Raw genomic sequence first — 20,639 nt, forward strand, 5'->3', positions numbered from 1 at the left:
GGTTTGGAGGGATATGGGCCGGGTGCTGGCAGGTGGGGCTGGATTGGGTTGGGATACCTGGACAGGTTAGACCGAAGGGTCTGTTTCCATGCTGTACATCTCTATGACTCTATGACTCTAAGCAGCTCAAATTTACTGGAGAAGGTGAGTCCCAGCCAAGAGAGCATTGGAGCAACTAAGGATGAGAGATTTTCAGCAGCACATGAGTTGAGGCGTGAATGGTGAAGGTGGAAGAGGCATCAGTGATGCAGCAAAAAAAATCACAGTTTCTGAATCTGAGTTTTCACCAGCCCAGTCTGACAATTCTGAGAACCTTGATCATATCTCAGAGAAGGCATTTACAGATGCAGTACGCAGGGATCATTGAGTACATGTTTTTAATCAATAGCTCAGGACAAATGACTCTTGTTTCTCATATTTTTATTGGGTACTACAATTAAAGCAGTACATAGACTACCAAAATCATTCAATATTCATTTGCAACATTTGATGACTTTAAAGCAATTCTGCACACCTATTGGTGAACATATAAATGCAGTTACTAAAACAGTGACATAGCATGTTGTATGTAAAATACTGCTCTAACATTATTAATTGTTAGTAGTTTATTTGTTAGCCACTTTTTAAAATTTCAATCACTGCATGTGTGTGTCATTGCCTAGTCCAGCATTTATTGCCCATCCCTAATTACCCTTGAGAAAGTGGTGCTGAGATGCTGTCTTGGAACTGCTACAATCCTTGAAGTAGAGGATTCCCGCAATGATAATAAGGAGGGACTTTCAAGATTTGGACACAGCAATATTGTACAGTGATATCTTGCCAAGTCAGGACGATGAGTAGCTTGGAGGGAAACTTGACGTTCCCATTTATCTGTGACCTTTGTCCTTCTACATAGAACATAGAATACAATAGAGAACAATAATAGCACAGAAGCAGGCCCTGCAGATATATGGTGCCATTCTAAAATAATCCCAACTGCGTGCACAAATCAATTTCTCTCAATTTATTCAATTCTGGATGGTAGAGATTGCAGATTTAGAAGATGCTGTCAAAGCAATTTGGGTGAAGTGCTGCAATGCTTCTGATAAATGGTTATTCGGTCCAGATTTACATTTTCTTTTGACTTAACTGAACTGAAGTGACAGTGTTTGGGAGGAAATGCAGCATCATAAGACTTTTTCAGTGGATTATCTCAGTTCAAACATCGTAGAGTTAATAGAGACAGCACAACTCCAGAAAAGACACTGTCTAGCCTCCCCATCTTTCCTTCTCCTTCAAATACACAGTGAAGATAATTCTCTGCAGAAGAAATACGTCAAGTCAACAGGTAATACATACAGGGTTGGTCATTCACAGAAATATGTTGTTGGATTTAAAATAAAGAAAGCATAATTATTTAACTATTATGATTGGTTGGAAATTTAATTAAGTATTCTCTGTGCCCAGTGAACCTCATTGGAGTCAGAAACCATTAAGCTTTTTTTTTCAATCGCTGCGATTTCAAGAATTTTATCATGCCTTCGTTTACCACGTCAACCACAGATGTAAAATATTCCTTCATCCCTTGAGTGAATTGAGTGAAGTTTCCAGAGGTAGGAGTGGTTATGTTGTAAATTTCTTCCACCCGGTGGGTGGCGCCCTCATATATCGAATCCAAACCATTAATCAGATTCTCACGGTTAACATTGAGGCTTTCTGAAAGCTGTTCCAATTCCTCATGAATGGAGGATATTGTTTCATTGTCAACTGCCTCATATAATTCTTTTGTTGCCTGCTCCATCCTGTCATAGATCAAACTGGCCTGCTCTAACAGAAGAAAATAGGCATCCTCCCCTTTCCACTTGATGTTCGTTAACCATGGGAATAGTTCCACTGATGAATATTCAACCAAAATTTTGAGAAATGTCGTAACACCTTCTAAATTTGACCTTTATAGAAAAAAAACATAAAGTTCTCAGTTTCACATAGACATGTATAGAACATGCAGACCACAAACAGTGCATTAAGACCCACACAGTTATTCTGGTACTTAAACTCCACACAAGACACCTCCTACCCTCCTCCTGTATTCTTCCACTGAATGCTGTCTCAAGCATGCAACAAGTCTCCCTTTAAATTTGGTAATTCAATTTGATTTTCTAAAGCTACTTTTCAAATATTTTTCTTCCTCACTCTTTTCTTGGTGTAAATATACAAGAGAATAATAATGGAATAGTTCTAATCCCATTTTTTGGGCACAGGGGCCATAGACCCACCAGGAACTGCCAGTTGCTGAAGGATGCCTTGTACTGACATTGGCTTTGAGTGAGAGCTACACGGATAGAGAACTAGAAGAGAGAGGCTGGAGACCTTGGTGGTAGGGGTCAACAGGAAGAATGGTGATGCTTCTGCTGCATAGGGTCATGCCCTAAGGACCTGGCGGCAGTACAATAAGAAGTTTCCTAATCTGTATCTGACTTTTTAGGAATGGGAGTTGGTTGTCCTTTTCTTCTTCTCTCGTGAATCGGATTCCTGTGAGTGTGGCGTTGATGATCCGGTGTGTTTTTTCTATTTCCGTGTTTTTAATGATTACAAACGTGTCATCGAATATCTGACCCAGAGTTTGGGTTGAATTTGTGGTAGGACTGTTTGGTCTAACCTTTGCATAACTGCCTCTGCTATGAGTCCCGAGATTGGTGATCCCATGGGTGTTCCGTTGATTTGTTCGTATATCTGGTTGTTGAATGTGAAGTGTGTTGTGAGGCACAAGTCCAGTAGTTTAAGTATGCCGTCTTTGTTGATAGGTTCAGCGTCCTGTTTTCTGTTCTGTATGTCCAGTAGGTTGGCTATTGTATCTCTGGCTAGGGTTTTGTCAATCGAAGTGAACAGTGCCGTCACGTCGAATGATATCATGGTTTTTTCTTTGTCTATGTGTATATTTCTGATGATGTCCAAGAATTCCTGTGTTGACTGTATAGAGTGTTTGGATTCGCTGACCAGGTGTTTCAGATACAGACCACCAGTCAACAACCCAGTTTCCTAATCTCACATGGGCGGCTAATGTCAGTGGATACACCTTCAGACACCATCACCAAGATGGCCCATAACTGATGGGAGCAATGGAGAACCTGGATGCTTGTATCTTCTGAGCTCGCTGGAGAAAATTGTCTTCCACACCATGGGACCATCTGCATGCCTGTAGGGTCCACTTTCACTGAGCATACTAAGGCTGGCATTAGGTTCCTCTGATTCACCTTTTCTCAACTCCCAGTTCACTCTCATCTTGTTACATGACACGATGAGCAAGCTGCGAATAAGGTGGACTCCATCTTTCCCTTTCCAATGTTCTGCATTCACACGTATGAGAGGTGTTGCCTTCCCAGCCATAGCCAGAAGAAGGGAAACAACACCATAGGCCTGAGAAGAAGGCTGCATCACTTAATCTGACCCTCACACTTTTAGCCAAACTCTCCTGTGTCTTTGAATGATCAGAGCAAGTGTCTCTGCGGCCCAATGCACTCTGAGAATGCAATGTGCACATCAGGTCAGCCAGTTTGATCATGATCTGGTAATTTCAAAAGCGGACTGTGATGCACTACCGCTGCATGCTCCAAACATGTTGGAATTTTCATACATAGTCAGTTCAACAAATCCTCGGCTCTTGCTATGAAACAGCAGGAACACTCTCAGTCACACCCATCAGTTCAAAATAACAGCCCCAAAAATATTTTTATAAAATGCTTGGCATCAATTTCAGAATTTCTGGTTTGGGGGCTCCCACTGCCTCGTCTTCACCATGGACCTGCAATTCCCTTTACAAATCCATCTCCCACCAGGGTGGTCTCAGGGCTCTCCACTTCTTCATGGAACAAGAGCTTAACCATCCTCATTCACACCCATTCTCCTCTGCCTGGCCAAGCTCATCCTCACTTTAAATAACTTCTCCTTTAACTCCTCTCATGTGCTTCAGGTCAAAGACGTTGCCATAGGAACCCTCATTGCCCCAGCTATGCCTATCACTTTGTGGGATACGTGGAACATTCCTTGTTCCAATCCTACTGGGTCCTTCCCTGTATCTCTTTCTTTGGTGCATCAATGGCATCATCGGTGCTGCTTCCCACGCTTTTCCGGAATTGGAAAAACTTATCAGTTTCACTTCCAGTTTCCATCTTACTCTCCCCTTCACCCTATCTGTCTCTGACTCCTCCGTTCTGTAGTGACTGGAATAAGGTCAGCCAGATGGACCACATAGAATATGAGTTCTCTGACTGCGGCTATTAATCTGGTCCAATCAGGGAGCTCTGGCTATCGGATTAAGAACTGGAGTGTCAGATATCACTGACCCAACTCAGACAGCTGGCTCTTAGGGAATTGGATCAGTGAAAAGGACTCTCCCTATGAAAATAAAGGGGGTCTTGGTGATGGGGTACTGGCCTCTGTGGAGTTATCTCACCTTTGTTTCTTTGGCATCTGTGTTTCCAATTCTGTTAAATGGGCTCTCCTCCCCTCCAACCTATCACAACCACCTTCCATCTGCATCCACCCATCACCTTCCCAGCTACCTCCCCCCTCACCCCAAACATCAACTCTCCTACTCCTTGGATGCTGCCTAACCTGATATGCTTTTCCAGTGCCACACTTTGACACCAATATCCATTACAAGCTCACTGACTCCCACAGTTACCTCAACCATACATTCTCACACCCTCCTTCCTGTAAGTACTCTTATTGTATTCTCCCAGTTTCTCCATCTGTTCAATGATGCCGACTTCTACAAGGGGCACCTCTAAAATGCCCAGCTTCCCCCTCAACCAAGAGCTCCCCACCACCGTAGTTGACAGGGCCCTTAGCTGGGTCCAACACAACTCCCACACTTCAGCCCTCACCCCCTTTCTTCCATCCCCTAACTGCGATAGTGTCCCTGGTCCTCAGCTGTCATCCCACCAGTATCCTCTTCTTGGGTGCATATAGAATCATAGAATCTCTACAGTGTGGAAACAGGCCCTTCAGCCCAAGAAGTCCACACCAATCCTCCAAACAGTATCCACCTAGACTCATTACCCTGCCCTATTGTCCTATACTTACTATACTATTGACCTAGTCTACACTTTCCTGAACACTATGGTCAATTTCCCATGGCCAATTCACCTGACCTGCACATCTTTTGGATTGTGGGAGGAAACCAGAGCACCTGGAGGAAACCCATGCAGACACGGGAGAATGTCCAAACTCCACACAGTCGCCTGAGGTTGGAATTGTACCCAGGTCCCTGGCACTGTGAGGCAGCGGTGCAAACCACTGAGCCACCATGTTGCCCCAAGCCACCGTGCCACCCTGATCCACAGCCAGAGGATCACTAGCCACCATTTCTGCCACCTCCAGCGGGATGCTATCACCAGACACATATTCCCCACCACTCCCTTGTCAGGCTTCGCAGGGACTGTGCTTTCCAGGACATCTTGGTCCTTTCCTCTTTCATTTGCAACATCTCCTCAGAGCCCCACAATCATAGAAAGTGTAACATCTGCCTGTGCACTTCCTCTCTCCTCAGTACCCAAGGTCCCAGTTACACCTTCCAGGTGAAGTAGCGATTTACTCTTCACTCAATCTAGCCCGCTCTAATCACTGCAAATAGGCTGATTCAGGCTTAGCCTGGAAGATTACTTTTTTTAATAAGGTAAATAAGGTAAGGGTTCCCTCTTCGTCATAACACTTTGGCGAGTGATCAGAGTGCAATAATTATCCATTCTGAGCTTGCCTTGAGAAGATGATAATGAGCGGTCTTCTTGAACGTTGCAGTCTTTAGAATGTAGGGACATCCAAAGTGCTATTATGGAGGACTGACAGGATTTTGACCCAGTGACAATTAAGGAACAGCAATATATTTCAAAGTCATGTTGCTGTCTGACTTGGAGGGGAACTTGCCTGTGATGGTTTTCCCATGTATCAGTTGACTTTGTCCTTCTAAATGGTAGAGTTTGCAAGTTTCAAAGAAGCCTTGATAAGTTGCTACAGTGCATTTTGTAACTCCTGCTTTGCAACCCTCATGATTGGGGAATCAGCCCTCTTGCGTACATTCCTGTTTTAGATTACTGTTACAACAATAGGGTAACTTCTATTGATACACTGACTTTAAATTGGTAAAACATCACAAACTGGTTCACAGGATGACGCTCAAACAACATTTGATACTGTAACATGTTAGAAGATATTGGGACATGCGATTAAAATCATGGCCAAAAAAGTAACTTAACAGTGAAGAAAGAAATAGAATCATCAGCTGAAGATAGTTTCTTCATAATTAAAAATGCTAGTAGCTAAATACTCACTTTGCGAATTTACTCATCTCAGTCTGTGACAGAATATCAGAAACAGCTCTGGTTATGTCAGTCCCTTGTTTTAACAAGTAATCAATGGATTGTTGCGTGTGTACAGATTTGTTCGATTTGGATTCATCCTGTGGGATAACACCACCCTGAGTTCCTGGGCAGGAACATAGAAAGAAAGACTACTTAGTATGGTTAATATTGTAAAGATTATGTGAATAGCTACCAGTGTAACGCTATTATTAATGTATGCATTTCTCCTCAGTGCCCTCTCCAGACAGGAATTGTCCTCAATGCAATATAGGTTGATGGATGCCTACAATTTGGGAAATGTTCTTGCGCCATGTCGATAAACACAATACCAGGCCACAAATCCAACAAGAGGTCCTTGCACTTCTGGCAACAGAATTAGAATTACTCAAATACAGGAGTACAGTGAAAAGTGTACAATCATAGAATCTCGATCGTGTGGAAGCTGGCCATTCAGCCCATGCCAACCCTTCAAAGGGCATCCCACCTTGGCCCACCTCCTTACCCAATCCCTGTAACCCTGCTTGTTCCACCTAGTCTACACATCCCTGAGCACTGAGGGCAATTTCCCATGGCCAATCCACCTTCCCTGCACATCTTTGGACTGCAGGAGGAAACCAGAGCACCCAGAGGAAACCATGCAGACACTGGGAGAATGTGCAAACTCCACACAGGCAGTCGCCTAAGGGTAGAATTGAACCCGGGTCTCTGGTGCTGTGAGGCAGCAGTGCTAACCATTGAGCCACCATGACGACTCATTCTCTTTTACAATGTTGCCATTCCCAGTGCCATCTTAAGTACAAACGTACTAGGTACAAAATCATAGGTACAAAATAGAAAAATAAGGAAATATAGTTAAATATTGGTAAAACAGATTGGTCAGAACAAGTGTTGTGTGCCATGGAGCGCATGTACAGCGCATCATCCGCCGTCACTTCCGCCACCTCCAAACAGACCCCAGCACCAAGGATATATTTCCCTCCCCTCCCCTATCAGCTTTCCGTAGAGAACACTCCCTCCGCGACTCCCTTGTCAGATCCACACCCCCCACCGACCCAACCACCACTCCCGGCACCTTCCCTTGCAACCGCAGGAGGTGCAACACTTGCGCCCACACCTCCCCCCTCACTCCTCTCCAAGGCCCCAAAGGAAACTTCCTGGTAAAACAGATTGGTCAGAACAAGTGTTGTGTGCCAAACTGTTATTCAGATATTTCCAACACTTATCTGAATAAATGAGCTTGTCCACATTTCTAAATGCTCCACACACAACTTATTACTTGGAATCAGCCATCCTGCACACAGCAAGATCCCAAAAATGAGCAGAAAGAATGAAGACAGATGATCATGTTGACACAGGAATGTTGGCCTGGGAAAGCTTGGAGCTTTTCTTATAGAAAGTGACCTGAGGTCTTGACACCATCAGATCAACCAAGATAGCAGTCTCAAGTCTCATTTAAATCACAAGGCTGTAATCAGTTCCTCATATCAGTGCCAATATTAATCTCATGGCAATTTATTCTGAAGATAGCCTTCAGTAAAGGAGAACTGAAGACTCATATCAAAGAGATTTTGCTTTAATTATGGACAACTTCACAAATTAACCCTAATTTTAATAAAACACTGTGCTGTATTGTAATTATCACTGTATTATGATTGCTTATATTTAAAGACATCAAGCAATTTTACTGTATTAACTGGATCCATGGTCTGCATTCTGGTGACAACTAGAATGGACAATCTAATTCCAGTCTGACTGGGTCACATAATGGGTGACCTTGGTGCTTCTGATCCTAACGTGACCACTTCGAACTGATTTGATCAGAGGTGCCAGAGGTGTGTTGTGCCAGGCCCAAACTTAGTTCAACTTCAGTTCCTTCTACAGAAAGATCAGCCATTGAACTCATCCCTTTTATCATTGCAGTTGAAGTCATAGCCTCAATGGAAGTCACAGCCTGTTAGGAAGTGTGTTCCATTCACTTGTACTAATGTTCTTCACTTGGTGAAACCCATGGGTGCGGGTTAGAGGAAGCTACATTTTAAATCTGGAACATTCCATGCTGAGCTGGGTTTACTGAACAATGACCCAGAGTGAAGATATGGATATAAATAGAGTGGCTACGAAGGCGTTTAGCATGCCTGCCTTCATTGCTCAGACCGTTGAGTATAGTAGTTGGGACATCATGTTGAGATTGTACAAGACATTGGTGAGGCCTCTTCTGAAACACTGTGTCCAGTTGTGGTCACCCAGTTATAGGAAGGATATTATTAAACTGGAGAGGGTTCAGAAGAGATTTATCAATATGTTGCCAGGAATGTTGCCAGGGCTGGATAGGCTGGGACTTTTTTTCACTGGAACAAAGAAGGTTGACAGGTGACCTTATAGAGGTTTATAACATCGTGAGGGGTGTAGATAAGGTGAATGGAAGGTGCCTTTTCCCTAGGATGAGAGATTTCAAGACTACGGGGCAGATTTTTAAGGTGAGAGGAGAAAGGTTTAAAAAAGGAAATGAGGGGCAATTTTTTTACACAGAGACTGGTTCATGTGTAGAATGAACTACCAGCGGAAGCAATGGGTAAGGGTACAGTTACAATGTTTAAAAGATATTTAGATGAGTACATGAATAAGAAATGTTTGGAGCATATGGGCCAAGCACAGACCGTTTAGTTTGAGATTATGGTTGGCATGCACTGGGGCGATTTCCAAACTGTATGACTGTACAATTCTACTCTATGAATATTTGATCCCAGCAATAAGACCCCTCACTCCATTGCATACATTATAACTTACAGAATACAAGCTCCGCAGAATCTACAAACTGAAAATCCATCAGTATAGAATATTGCTGTACGTTATAGTTTTGTTTTCACTATTAGTTGAGTTTTGAGTAGTGTGAAGGATTTTTATTATATACCTTTGATGATAAAGAGCACTGAAGCAACTGCGAGAATCTTCATGGTAGTGTCAAGTTCTCAAAACTCTGCAATTAATAGAGAGCTGGATGAATGAATGTAATCATACATTTAGAATGATATAAAGAAGAGAGGAATAATTACAAATTATGTAAAATAAACATAACATTAAATTACTAATGAAATCTATTGTTAGGTCTGTTAAGTGACAAAAGCAACCATTGGAGCCTGATAGATGATAAGGTGTTCCTAGATTCTGGGTAGTTAAATCCATCGATATCTTCCCCTGACATTCTATTCTTCCAATCTTTGCACACTGAGAGAGAAGGACACACCCTCTCTGTCACACATACTCTCTCACACTTTCTCTTGCACCATCTCACTTTCTATCTTCCACACTCTCTCCTCAAATTCTCTCACCCTCACAAGTGCAACATTTTTCCCTTTCCTTCAACCATAAATTCTCTCACCCTCACAAGTGCAACGTTTTTCCCTTTCCTTCAACCATGCACGCACACCCTCTCTCACACTCACTTTCTCTCACACACTCTGTCTCTCCTTCGAACAGCCTCTCTCTCTCTCATTTGCACACACACCTACGACCTTTCTCTTTTTGTCTGTCCAATTCATGAGTGTATCCCCTCACACCCTCCCCTTAGATCTGCCAGGACGGAATAGTTTCCTGCTGTGGATGTTTCACTCTACCCTGCCTAACACTGTAGTTGGCATCGCTGTGCACAGGTAACATTCCCAGCCATTGCCACCATCTTGTGCTCCTCCTGGGTCTGGCAGTTGCTGGAGGGCAGGAGCACGGTCACACATGGAGAGAGAATGGACCTTGTGGGAACTGGAGAAAATCTTCCAACAGACTCTTTCTCTCCCATGTTTGCTGCTGATTGGCTTATTCTCAGGAAATGATGTGGGCCTGCCATTGAACAAGCTACAAACATGTTTTCAAATCTACTCCCTTACCTGTTGTTACCACATGCCATGAACAAACCTCCTTGGGTCAGGTTGTGCCCCTGGACAGTTCACATTCTTGCCCTTGGGCCAATTGTTGGGCAGGTCTGTTGTCACCAAACTTTAATAATGCCTTTTCTATTCACCCTTTTCTCTTTTCAGGCAATCACTTCCAAGTCCATCAAACTGTGGGACTTCCTCTTTCCCCAAGTCATTTCTTCTTCCTCCAATCAGAATACATCAGATATTGGATATCAGTATATCCAACCTTATAGAACTAGCCCCCAATTCTGAATTTAATTTTTTTAACCTTACTGTCACCCTCCATCAAAGTCTCAATTCAAAATATCTTACAAAGAATGTAATAGATGGAATGACATAGATACAGAAAATAGGGCAGGAGTAGGCCATTCAACCCCTTCAGGCCCGCTCCACCATTCATTATGATCATGACAATCATCCAACTCAACCCATTTTGTCCTAGATCCTTTGATCCATTTAGCCCCAAATGCTGTATCCAACTCCTGAAATCATACAATGATTTGGTCTCAATTGCTTTCTGTGGTAATGAATTCCATAGGCTCACCACTCTGTGGGTGAAGAAATTTCTTCTCATCTGAGTCTTAAATAGTTTACACTGTATCCTCTTTCCTTTCAATGTTCCCCTTATCATAGTCTATGATAACTCTGTAAAAACCCCTCTCATACCTGATAATGACCTGTTTCATTGTCATCATTTTTTTCTAATTCACCTGTTCTGAGATGTTATCACACATCTCTAGAGCTGTTGGAACTTGAACCTGGGCTTCCTGGTTTAGAAATAGGGACATTACCACTGCATCACGAACGACCATCTGTATCACAGTCTAGAACGACCCCTTTCATATTTGTGGCTCGTTGCTATCATGCAATAAACTACATCTTGTTTAAGAGGGGAGGCTCTACTTATTAGGCCATTGTTTGTTAGTTCACTAAAACAGTGGACCATTTGGCCTTGTAGATACCCATAAAGAAAGAGGATGTTGGCAGCTAATCTAAAGCTACATATGAAAAGATGAGGATTGACTGTACCTCCTCTGACACTAATGTGGTGAAATTATGTGTGTTTATTCTGTGATGTATTGATATTGGGTTGCCCATGTGCTTGTCAGCATCGCCTGACTGACTATAGTTTTTCTTGCTGAAGCTCCTGGATCCATACTTGATGCCCTGGTCCCAGCGTCTGTGGCCATTTCAGGGAAATTAATGGCCATGCACATTGTTTTGTGTTTGGAGTCACATATGGACCAGATTTGCTCGAGATGATAGATTGTCCACCCTCAAGAATAGTAATACCACAAGACCGTCAGGAGCTCAGGTAGGGTAAATGGACAAGATCGCTCCCCCGGGGTTGGGGAGTCCAAAACTAGATGGCGGGGTTTAAAGTGAGAGGGGAAAGATTTCAAAGGGATCTAAGGAGCAACTGTTTCACACACAGGGTGGTGTGTGTATGGAATGAGCTGCCAGAGGAAATGGTGGAGGCTGGTACAATTGCAACATTTAAAAGGCATCTGGATGGGTACATGAATAGGAAAGGGTTTAGCAGGATGTGGGCCAAATGCTGGCAAATGGGACTAGATTTAGCTAGGATATCTAGTGGCATGGATGAGCTGGACCAAAGGGTCTGTTTTTGTGCTGTACATCTCTATGATTCTGTGTCCTGTGCTGCTCGTGTCTGATAGAAAATGTTATGCTCCAAATGAAATCACCACACCTTTTAAAAAAAGAACAGGCCAATAAAACACAGTAGTCATTTCAGAACTCTTGCATTTTTTTTGGAATGTTTCTTATTTTTATCCGTTTTGTCTATTTCCTTCAGTTGAAATTGAGTAAATATTGCTGACTTCTATACTGTGTGGACCTGAGTTTTAATCAAACTTATACTGATAACGTGGGAGCCTCTCTCTCTGTTAGCTGTTAGATTCTGTGTGAAGCAAGTGGGTTACTCAACACAATAGATGTTTTGAGAATTCATTCACAGGATGTGGGTGTCACTGGCTGGGCCCAGCATTTTGTTGTTTTTTTTTTAATTGCCCTTGTGACAGCGGTGGTGAGCTGCTTTCTTGATCAGCTGTAGCCCTTACTTCGAGGGGTAGAGACAACCACAGCACTGCAAGGGAAGAGCTGCGAGGAATTTGTTCCAGCCATTGTGAGAGAATGGCAATCTTGTTCCAAGTCAGGATAGTTTGTGACTTAGAGGGGAACTTCCAGGTCCTACACCGCCTGTCCTTGTCATTGTATCAAATAACCATCTCTGCAGTTATATCACTCTTAACCAATTTTATCATCTCATCCACTCATTTCCTTTGTCCCATGAACATTAATGTATGAAAACAAAATTTGAAAACTGCGCTCTGTGCTAAAGTTAGTGGTTCAATGGATTTGAATGAAAAAGGTTTTTGAAAAGCTGTTAGATGTATTGAATTAATATGACAATCCTTCAGGGTTCCTGCACAGTCTAACACTCTTGGATGTGCACAAGCATAGACTCAAGGAAGAAGCAGTAGAGAAATCTGAGTCCTAAAGAAGCATGGAACAAGATGGTTAGAATGTTGGTTCCTTGATGATGGACCCTGTGAAATTCTAACAGGCTGATTTCAAGGTAATAAGAGTACGTATTCCTCAATCCTTCAAACATTCTTCAAATAATATTGTGCCCAACAGCAACAAAATGCTGCCTTTTCACCTCTTGGAGAAAACAGTTCTCAATTAAATTTTCATATTCTATGACAAGGCTAATCCAGAAACCCAGATAATGTTGGGGAGACCCAAGCTCAAATCCCAACACAGCAGGTATGGAATTGAATCCAATAAAAATCTGAAAGTAAGAGTCTAATGATGACCATAAATTCATTGTCAATTGCTGGAAAAACCATCTGATTCACTAATGTCCTTTAGGGAAGGAAACTGCCATCCTTACCTGGTCTGGCCTACATGTGACTCCAGACCCACAGCAACATGGTTGATTCTTAACTGCACTCTGGGCAATTAGGGATGGGCAATAAATGCTGGCCTAACCGGTAACATCCTCATCCCATGAATGAATAAAAAAAAAACGATAAACCAGTCCCAAGGTCAGAACTTTGTTTCTATTCCTGGGTCAGCTTTCACGCATAGGCATATTTGTCAGTTTCTCCACAGTCAGAAGGTTTGAGTCTATTAAAGTCTTTGGTAAATACGAGAAATAGGAACGTGGCTATTTGGCCCCTCAAGCCTATTCCACCAAATGTATCTTTGCAATAATCATGTTAAATTGATTGCAAAGGTCATTTGGTTCTTCGCTGGATACTAATTCTGAATGCGGAGAAATATAATTAATGTTTAAAGGTTGCTTCATTTCAAGCCTATCATCAAAACATTTTACTTGTACTTGCTAACAATTTAAATTTTGCTGCATTACTTGTTTAAGAAAGCATTCAGTTTTGGATCAATGTGATCTGGTGGATTGGCACCTTGTCCTTTTATATTTCAGCATAAATTCAGCTCAACTCAACCAGATATTAAAGGTGACATTTTCCCAATCTTTTGTTGCTCACTACCACATTGGTAATTTAACCACAGAGCCATTTGGAAATGTGAACAAAATTGGATATGAAAGAAAACAGAGCTTTTCATTGAACTTATCAAAGAAGAATAGATTCTTATAATTTTGGTAGTTTTCATGCACTACATTTTAAAGCTCTTGAAACATTAAAACAAAAGCATTCCTTACCTGATTCAAGCTAGTCGTCTTGCTCACTGTATTATGCCCGCTTTGTAAACCACAAATGTTAAGATTTATTAACTTGATGTCATCATAAGATCAAGGAGCAAGATTTTTGACCTTGACATGTTTGTGTTGAGCAAATATTAACAGAACAAAGTTTCCTGTCAATGTCTGTTTAACCTAATCCATAAACTAGCTACCACTATGGCCAATTCTATCTGTGTCTGACATAGGAAGCATGGTTAATGAATTTGCAATTGATACCAAAATTGGAGGTATAGTGGACAGCAAAGGAGGTTACCTTGAGTAAAATGGAACCTTAAACAGATGGGCGAATGGGCCAAGGAGTAGCAGATGGAGTTTGATTTAGATAAATGTGAGGCACTGCATTTTGGGAAAGCAAATCAAAACAGGACTAATACACTTAATAGTAAGGTCCTGGGGAGTGTTGCTGAACAACAAGACCTTTGGGTGCAAGTGCATAGTTTCTTGAAAGTGGAGTCTCCAGTAGACAGGATAGTGAAGAATGCATTTGGCATGTTAGCCTTTATTGGTCAGTGAACTGAATACAGAGTTGAGAGGTCATGTTGCGACAGTACAGGACATTGGTTAGGCTACTTTTGGAATACTGCATTCAATTCTGGTCTGCCAGCTATAGGAAAGGTCCTGTGAAACTTGACAGGGTTCAGAAAAGATTTACAAGGATTTTGCCATGGTTGGAGGATTTGAATCATAGGGAGAGGCTGAATACACTGTGGCTATTTTCCCTAGAGTGTCAGAGGCTGAGGGGTGACCTTACAGAAGTTTATAAAATCATGAGGAGCATGGATAGGGTGAATAGACAAGATGTTTTCCCAGGGTAAGGGAGTCTAAAATTAGAGGCCATAGGTTTAAGGTGAGAGGGGAAAGGGACCTAAGGGACAACATTTTCATGTTGAGGGTGGTATGTGTACAGGATGAGCCGGCTAAGTGCTGGCAAATAGGGCTAGATTAATTTAGGATATCTGCTCGGCATGAATGAGTTGGACCAAAGAGTCTGTTTCCATGCTGTACATCTCTATGGCTCTATAAAGTGGCCTATTCTTGAGCCAGAGAATTAAATCCATAGTTAGAGTGTTTGATTTGCAAAACTCCTCAATAATAAAGATAGAACAGTCTAACAAGATAAATCACAGAAGAATCACAGAAGTCTTACTGTGCAGAAAGAGGTCATTCAACCCATCATGTCTGCACCAGCTCTTCCAAAAAGCACTTACCCAGTGACAATCCTGTGTTTTTACTCTTTACCCTGTGTGCATTATTTTTATCTAAATAATCATTCAATGTCCCTCTTGCATGCCTCAATTGAACCTGCCTCCACCATATTGCTAGGTTGTGCACTCCAAATTCTAACTACTCACTGGGTGCTTCTTTTGGAAATCATTTAAAATCTATGCCCTCTCATTTTTGTCCCTTATACAAGCAGGAATAGTTTCTTCTTACCAACTCTATCCAGTCTGCTCATGATTTTGTAAACCTCTGTCAGATCTCTTCTCAGCCTCTTCTCTTTTGGGAAAACAGTTCCCAACATCTTCAATCTATCCTCATCACTGAAACCTTTCTTGTAAATCATTTTTGGGCTGTTTCCAATCCATTAAAATCATTGCACTGCTGTGGTACCAAGAACTATATACATTACTCTAGCTGAGGTCTAACAAGTGTCCTGTACAAGTTCAACATTACTTCTTGCTGTTGTACTCTAAGCCAAGGACACTGCATGCTTTATTAATTGCTCTCTCTACCTGTTCTGCTGCCTTCAATGATTTGTGTGTATATACACCCATGTTTCTCTGCTCCTGTACCACCTTGAGAATTGTACCCCCTATTTTGTATTGTCTTTCAGTGTTCTTCCTGCCAATATCCATAACATTCTGAAAGTAGTGAGTCCCAATCTTTTGTTCTTTTCCCATATCTCTGAAATATCTGTCACAAACAAGTACTTGGTACCAATAAAATGAAGGCTATGGGATCATTTTAACTTATTCTGCCTGGTGGGAAACTGCTTTATGTTGGACCCCTGATGTTACGCCTCACTCCGTTTAACTTTTCACTGAATTTTGAGGAGATAAAAATCGGGCAGTTTGTAAAAGCAGTGCCAAGTGATTCTATCAAATTCTGGGAAGAGTTTAGATTAAAATTACCTCCAAACTCAATTCCATCTGCTGAAGTCACATTTCAACAGCTAGTCCATAATAATATTTTAATAATTAAAGAAGTTGATAATGATATGGATGCTGAGCCATGTACAATAAGATTTATAATTGTTTATTGAATTGCTGAAAGTATAACCACAATGAACTTCAATTTACAGAGATTTTCTTTAAGATGATTATCACAGTTGTTAGTAACAACAATCTGTATGCCATAAATTTCTCTAATAGATGCAAATAAAACATTCATTTAAATTATTTCTAACATTCTGGAACACATTTTATAAAATACACCATGTTTATGACTGTAAGGTATAACAGCATTTGACTGAGCTATCTGGGCTGTTAGGTAAGCTAGTATTTTGTTCAGGTCTGGTCATTGCACAATAGCAAATGTGTTATTGCACCAGAGAGAGTGCAGAGGAAGTTCACCAGGATGTTGCATGGCCTTGATTGTTTCAGCTGTGAAGGGAAATGACATAGCTGGGGTTGTTTTTCTTGGAGCTGAGAAGGCCGACAGGTTCATTGAGGTACACAAGATTATGAGGGCCATAGATAGGGTCACTGGGAATAAACATTTCTCCTTGGTAAAGGGGTCAATTACCAAAGTGAAAGTTTTAAGGTAAGGAGCATTTAGAGGGGATTTAAGGACATACTTTTTCACTCAGGGGATGGTGAGTTTCAGGAACTCACTGCGTAAAAAGATGATGGAGGAGGGAACCATTGCAATATTTAAAAAGTATTTAGATAACTATTTGAAATGCCATAGTATATATGGTTATGGGTCAAGTGCTGGGAAATGAGCTTAGAGTAAATAGGTGTTTGATGACTGGCATGAACATAATGGGCAAAAGGGACTCTTACCATTTTATAATAGTTTTTAATGGCACTCTGAATGGTTCAGTTAGTAATACATCCTACAGAAGAGCCATTACCTCACTTAGACCTCTGTTATCTTTTGTTCCCTAGTAAACCCTTCACTGCAGCCTCCTTGTTCCCCTGCGATAGCCTCCATCTCCACTTTGTCAAGTGTTAGTGAGGACAACGGTTTAGCCGACCTTAATCAGACTGCACTAAACACAAGTTATCTCACCCTTCTCTGCCAACACTGCACACTACTCCAAGATTGTTCTGGGGAGCAAAAGCAATCCTTGGTTTCTTGGATTCTGTCTCACTTCACTCCTTTGCAATCTCGACCCTCCTCTCACATCCCAACAATGGCCTTCAAAACCAATTGATATTATTAGTACAACTCTCTCTGATACATCCCTTTCACTTACAAAACCCTAGCTTGCATCCATGTTCTCCAAAAGCTTCTACATAATCTACACAATACACAGGCATTTAAATCCTGTGCCTGACATCAACTAACTGGTGTGGCACAAAGTCCTGTAATGTGTCTTCAACCATCATGTGAGTGTATCTAAAGGAAATAGAATGGTCAGCGTAGAGTACAGAGCATGGAATTGAGAAATTGTCACAGTCTATTCCATTAGCTTTTATCAAGTTCAGGAGTGATTGTCTTCAGCATCAAAGGGTTACTTATTCAGATTCCCTCTATGGCACAGCGAGAGACCGAATTAAAGTAAGCTTTATAAACAACTGAAATATAAAAATAGAAAAAGCAAATCAAAACAGCATATAAAATCAAAAATAATAACCTGTCTAAAACAAGTCAGAAAGCCAAAAAATGTATGTAGTTCAGCCAACTACTCACCAGCAGCCAATTGATTGAATGGACTGTTCTAACTTCCTTCAGATTGTGGATCATTGGCTCGGGGGCTCTTGTGGTATAATGGTAGTGTCTGTACCTCTGAGCTATGTGATCTGGGTCAGTCTCACCTTCAATACTCCGGAGGTGTGTAATAACAGCTCTGAACAGGTTGTTTAAAATAGCTGTCCCATTTCTGAATGAACTCAATCCATTCAGCAAGGAGGTGTGATCTTCCTAAGAGGTACAGAGCTCCAGTTCAGGCTTTTCAAAGGGAAACAACTGAGTTGAGGGGAATGGAATGCCTCCTCGCAATGGACTGTGGAGAGGACTCAGCAGAGGGTTAGAATCAAAGGTTATGGCTTTTCTTCTCTGGCAAAGTCTCTATTCTGTGGTGATCTCTCGTAGTGAAACCACAGCAACAGGAGACAGAGAGGGCAACTCGATAAGAAATGATAGAAATTCCATCCTCGATTTTCCCTGTAGCTGATTGAGAGCCCCACACTCCCACCTCCACAAGGTGGTATTTTTATTTTATGATCGCTGATTCAACACGAGCAGCAAGTCATTACCTCATGGCTCAGTTTGAAAGTCTGTATCCAACAATCTTCCAATACAGTTGGCTTCCAGTATATTGGCTTCTGCTGTTAATCGAGCAGATGTAACGAACCAAAAGCTAAAATAGGTTTTCAGAATATTATGTAGATGTAAAGGGCAACTGCTCTTCTATGCAACGCAGATGAGAACATTCTAATAACAGTCTATAGCGGAAGTTCTATAAATTGAAAGGTTACAACATTCAAAGGCATGGGAAGGCAATAGCCCAGTGGTATTATTGCTAGACTATTAATCCGGAAACCTGGGAAATGTTCTGGGGACCCAGGTTTGAATCCTGCCATGGCAATTGGTGGAATTTGAATTAACAAAAGTCTGCAATCAAGAGTTGAATGATGATCACGAAACTGTTGTTGATTGTTTGGGGAAACTCCATCTGGTTTCCGAATGTCCTTTATGGAAGGAAACTGCTGTCCTTATCCAGTCTCTACATGTGACTCCTAACCAATAGAAATATGGTTGACTCTTACCTGCCCTCCAGGTAACTAGGGATGGGCAATAAATCCTAGCCAGTGACACCCATATCCTGTGGGTGATGAAAAAGAAGTCCACTTTTACCAGTGGCCTCGCTAGAGACAATCTCATGGCAAACTCATGGTATGTGGGAACTGTAAACACCAGGAAGCAGATCTTTTAATGTGCTTACAGCAGTTATTGAATGAGATTAATACCGAATTTTGTAACAATTTTACCATCCACAATATGCATGAAATCCAGTTATACAGGGGTTCAGTACAGCTCAGCAGACCTACACTGGTTTTGCCCAATCTACAACAAAAGGTCTTGTTGTTTGAATTAGTAAACTGTATATCTAATGACCATGAACATTTACCCTTTTCTATGATATTGCAATTCACATCTGACATGATATGTTTTCCTGATTTTTGTTTAGGCTTCAGTTTACTAGGCAGGCTCAGTTCCTGCAATTACATCGAACATCACAGCGCAGTACAGACCCTTCAGCCCTCGATGCTGCGCCAAGCTGTGGAATCAATCTGAAGCCCTTCTATCATACACTATTCCATTTTCATCCATATGTTTATCCAATGACTATTTAAATGCCCTTAAAGTTGGCGAGTCTACTGCTGTTGCAGGCAGGGTGTTCCACACCCCTACTACTCTCTGAGTAAAGAAACTACCTCTAACATCTGTCCTATGTCTATCACAAGTACCCCTTTGGAAATTGCTCTGTTTTACAATTGAGTTGTCTCTTGTTTCTTTGCCTTTGGGCAACATGAATTTGACAAGTTAAGTAATTTAATGGGAACATTCAGACTCAATGACACCTCAGGACTGGCAGAAACACAGTGTTCTTCTGGTGTACATCAGAGGAAATTTCTCTTCATTAGCTCCACTTGATGGAAGGGACAAGAACAGATACTGAGCTTTATCATCTGCAGAGGACTAACTTGTGGAGAACTTCATGGGTTGAGATGCTTCTTCCCATAAAGGTAAAGAGTACAGTGGCTTTAAACCTTAATGTACTACAACCCTTCTGCGTGACCTACAACCCTCCTCTAACCGGAAGAAAAAGACTCTGTAAGGTAAGGCTTGTATTTTTTCTTTATCTTTCTTTTTCTTATATTTAAGTGCATTGTTTGGTTTTTAGTTAGTTCACATAAAGCAAAGCTTACAATGGCAGGGGACCTCAGACCCGAGGCATGTGCCTCTTGCGTGATGTGGGAGCTTAGGAACGTGTCTGACGTTCCTGACTCTTACACTTGCAGGAAGTGTGTCCAGCTGCAGCTGTTGTTTGACCGCATGAAGGCTTTGGAGCTGCGGATGGACTCACTGTGGAGCATCCGCGATGCTGAGCAGGTCGTGGATAGCCCAATTAGTGAAATGGTCACACCGCAGGTTAGAATTGCTGAGGGAGAAAGTGAATGGGTGACCAAAAGGCAGAGAAAGAGCAGGAAGGCAGTGCAGGTGTCCCTTGCAGTCATCTCCCTCCAAAACAGGTATACCCTTTGAATACTGTTGGGGGAGATGGCTCACCAGGGGAGGGTAGCAGTTGCCAGGATTATGGCACCGTGGCAGGCACTGCTATTCAGAAGGGCGGGAAGATGACTCATAGGGCCATAGTCATAGGGGATTCTATTGTGAAGGGAGTAGATAGGCAGTTGTGTGGCCGAAAACGGGACTTCCGGATGGTATGTTGCCTCCCAGGTGCTC

The 20,639-nt window shown here is 41.9% G+C and overlaps 1 protein-coding gene across 1 annotated transcript; it reads right to left on the minus strand.

The window, feature by feature from the left end:
- Positions 1–403: 403 nt before the first annotated feature.
- LOC122540630 lies at positions 404–14,059 on the minus strand. Its single transcript, XM_043676603.1, has 4 exons — positions 13,959–14,059; positions 9,250–9,315; positions 6,309–6,462; positions 404–1,928 (listed from the first exon to the last, which is right to left on the minus strand). Exons 2-4 carry the CDS (start codon positions 9,290–9,292, stop codon positions 1,472–1,474), a joined length of 654 nt encoding a protein of 217 aa, XP_043532538.1. The 5' UTR covers positions 9,293–9,315; positions 13,959–14,059; the 3' UTR covers positions 404–1,471.
- Between the last annotated feature and the right edge of the window lie 6,580 nt (positions 14,060–20,639).

The sequence above is a fragment of the Chiloscyllium plagiosum genome, chromosome 35 (assembly GCF_004010195.1).
Source record: "Chiloscyllium plagiosum isolate BGI_BamShark_2017 chromosome 35, ASM401019v2, whole genome shotgun sequence".
In the NCBI taxonomy this organism is placed as follows: domain Eukaryota; kingdom Metazoa; phylum Chordata; class Chondrichthyes; order Orectolobiformes; family Hemiscylliidae; genus Chiloscyllium; species Chiloscyllium plagiosum.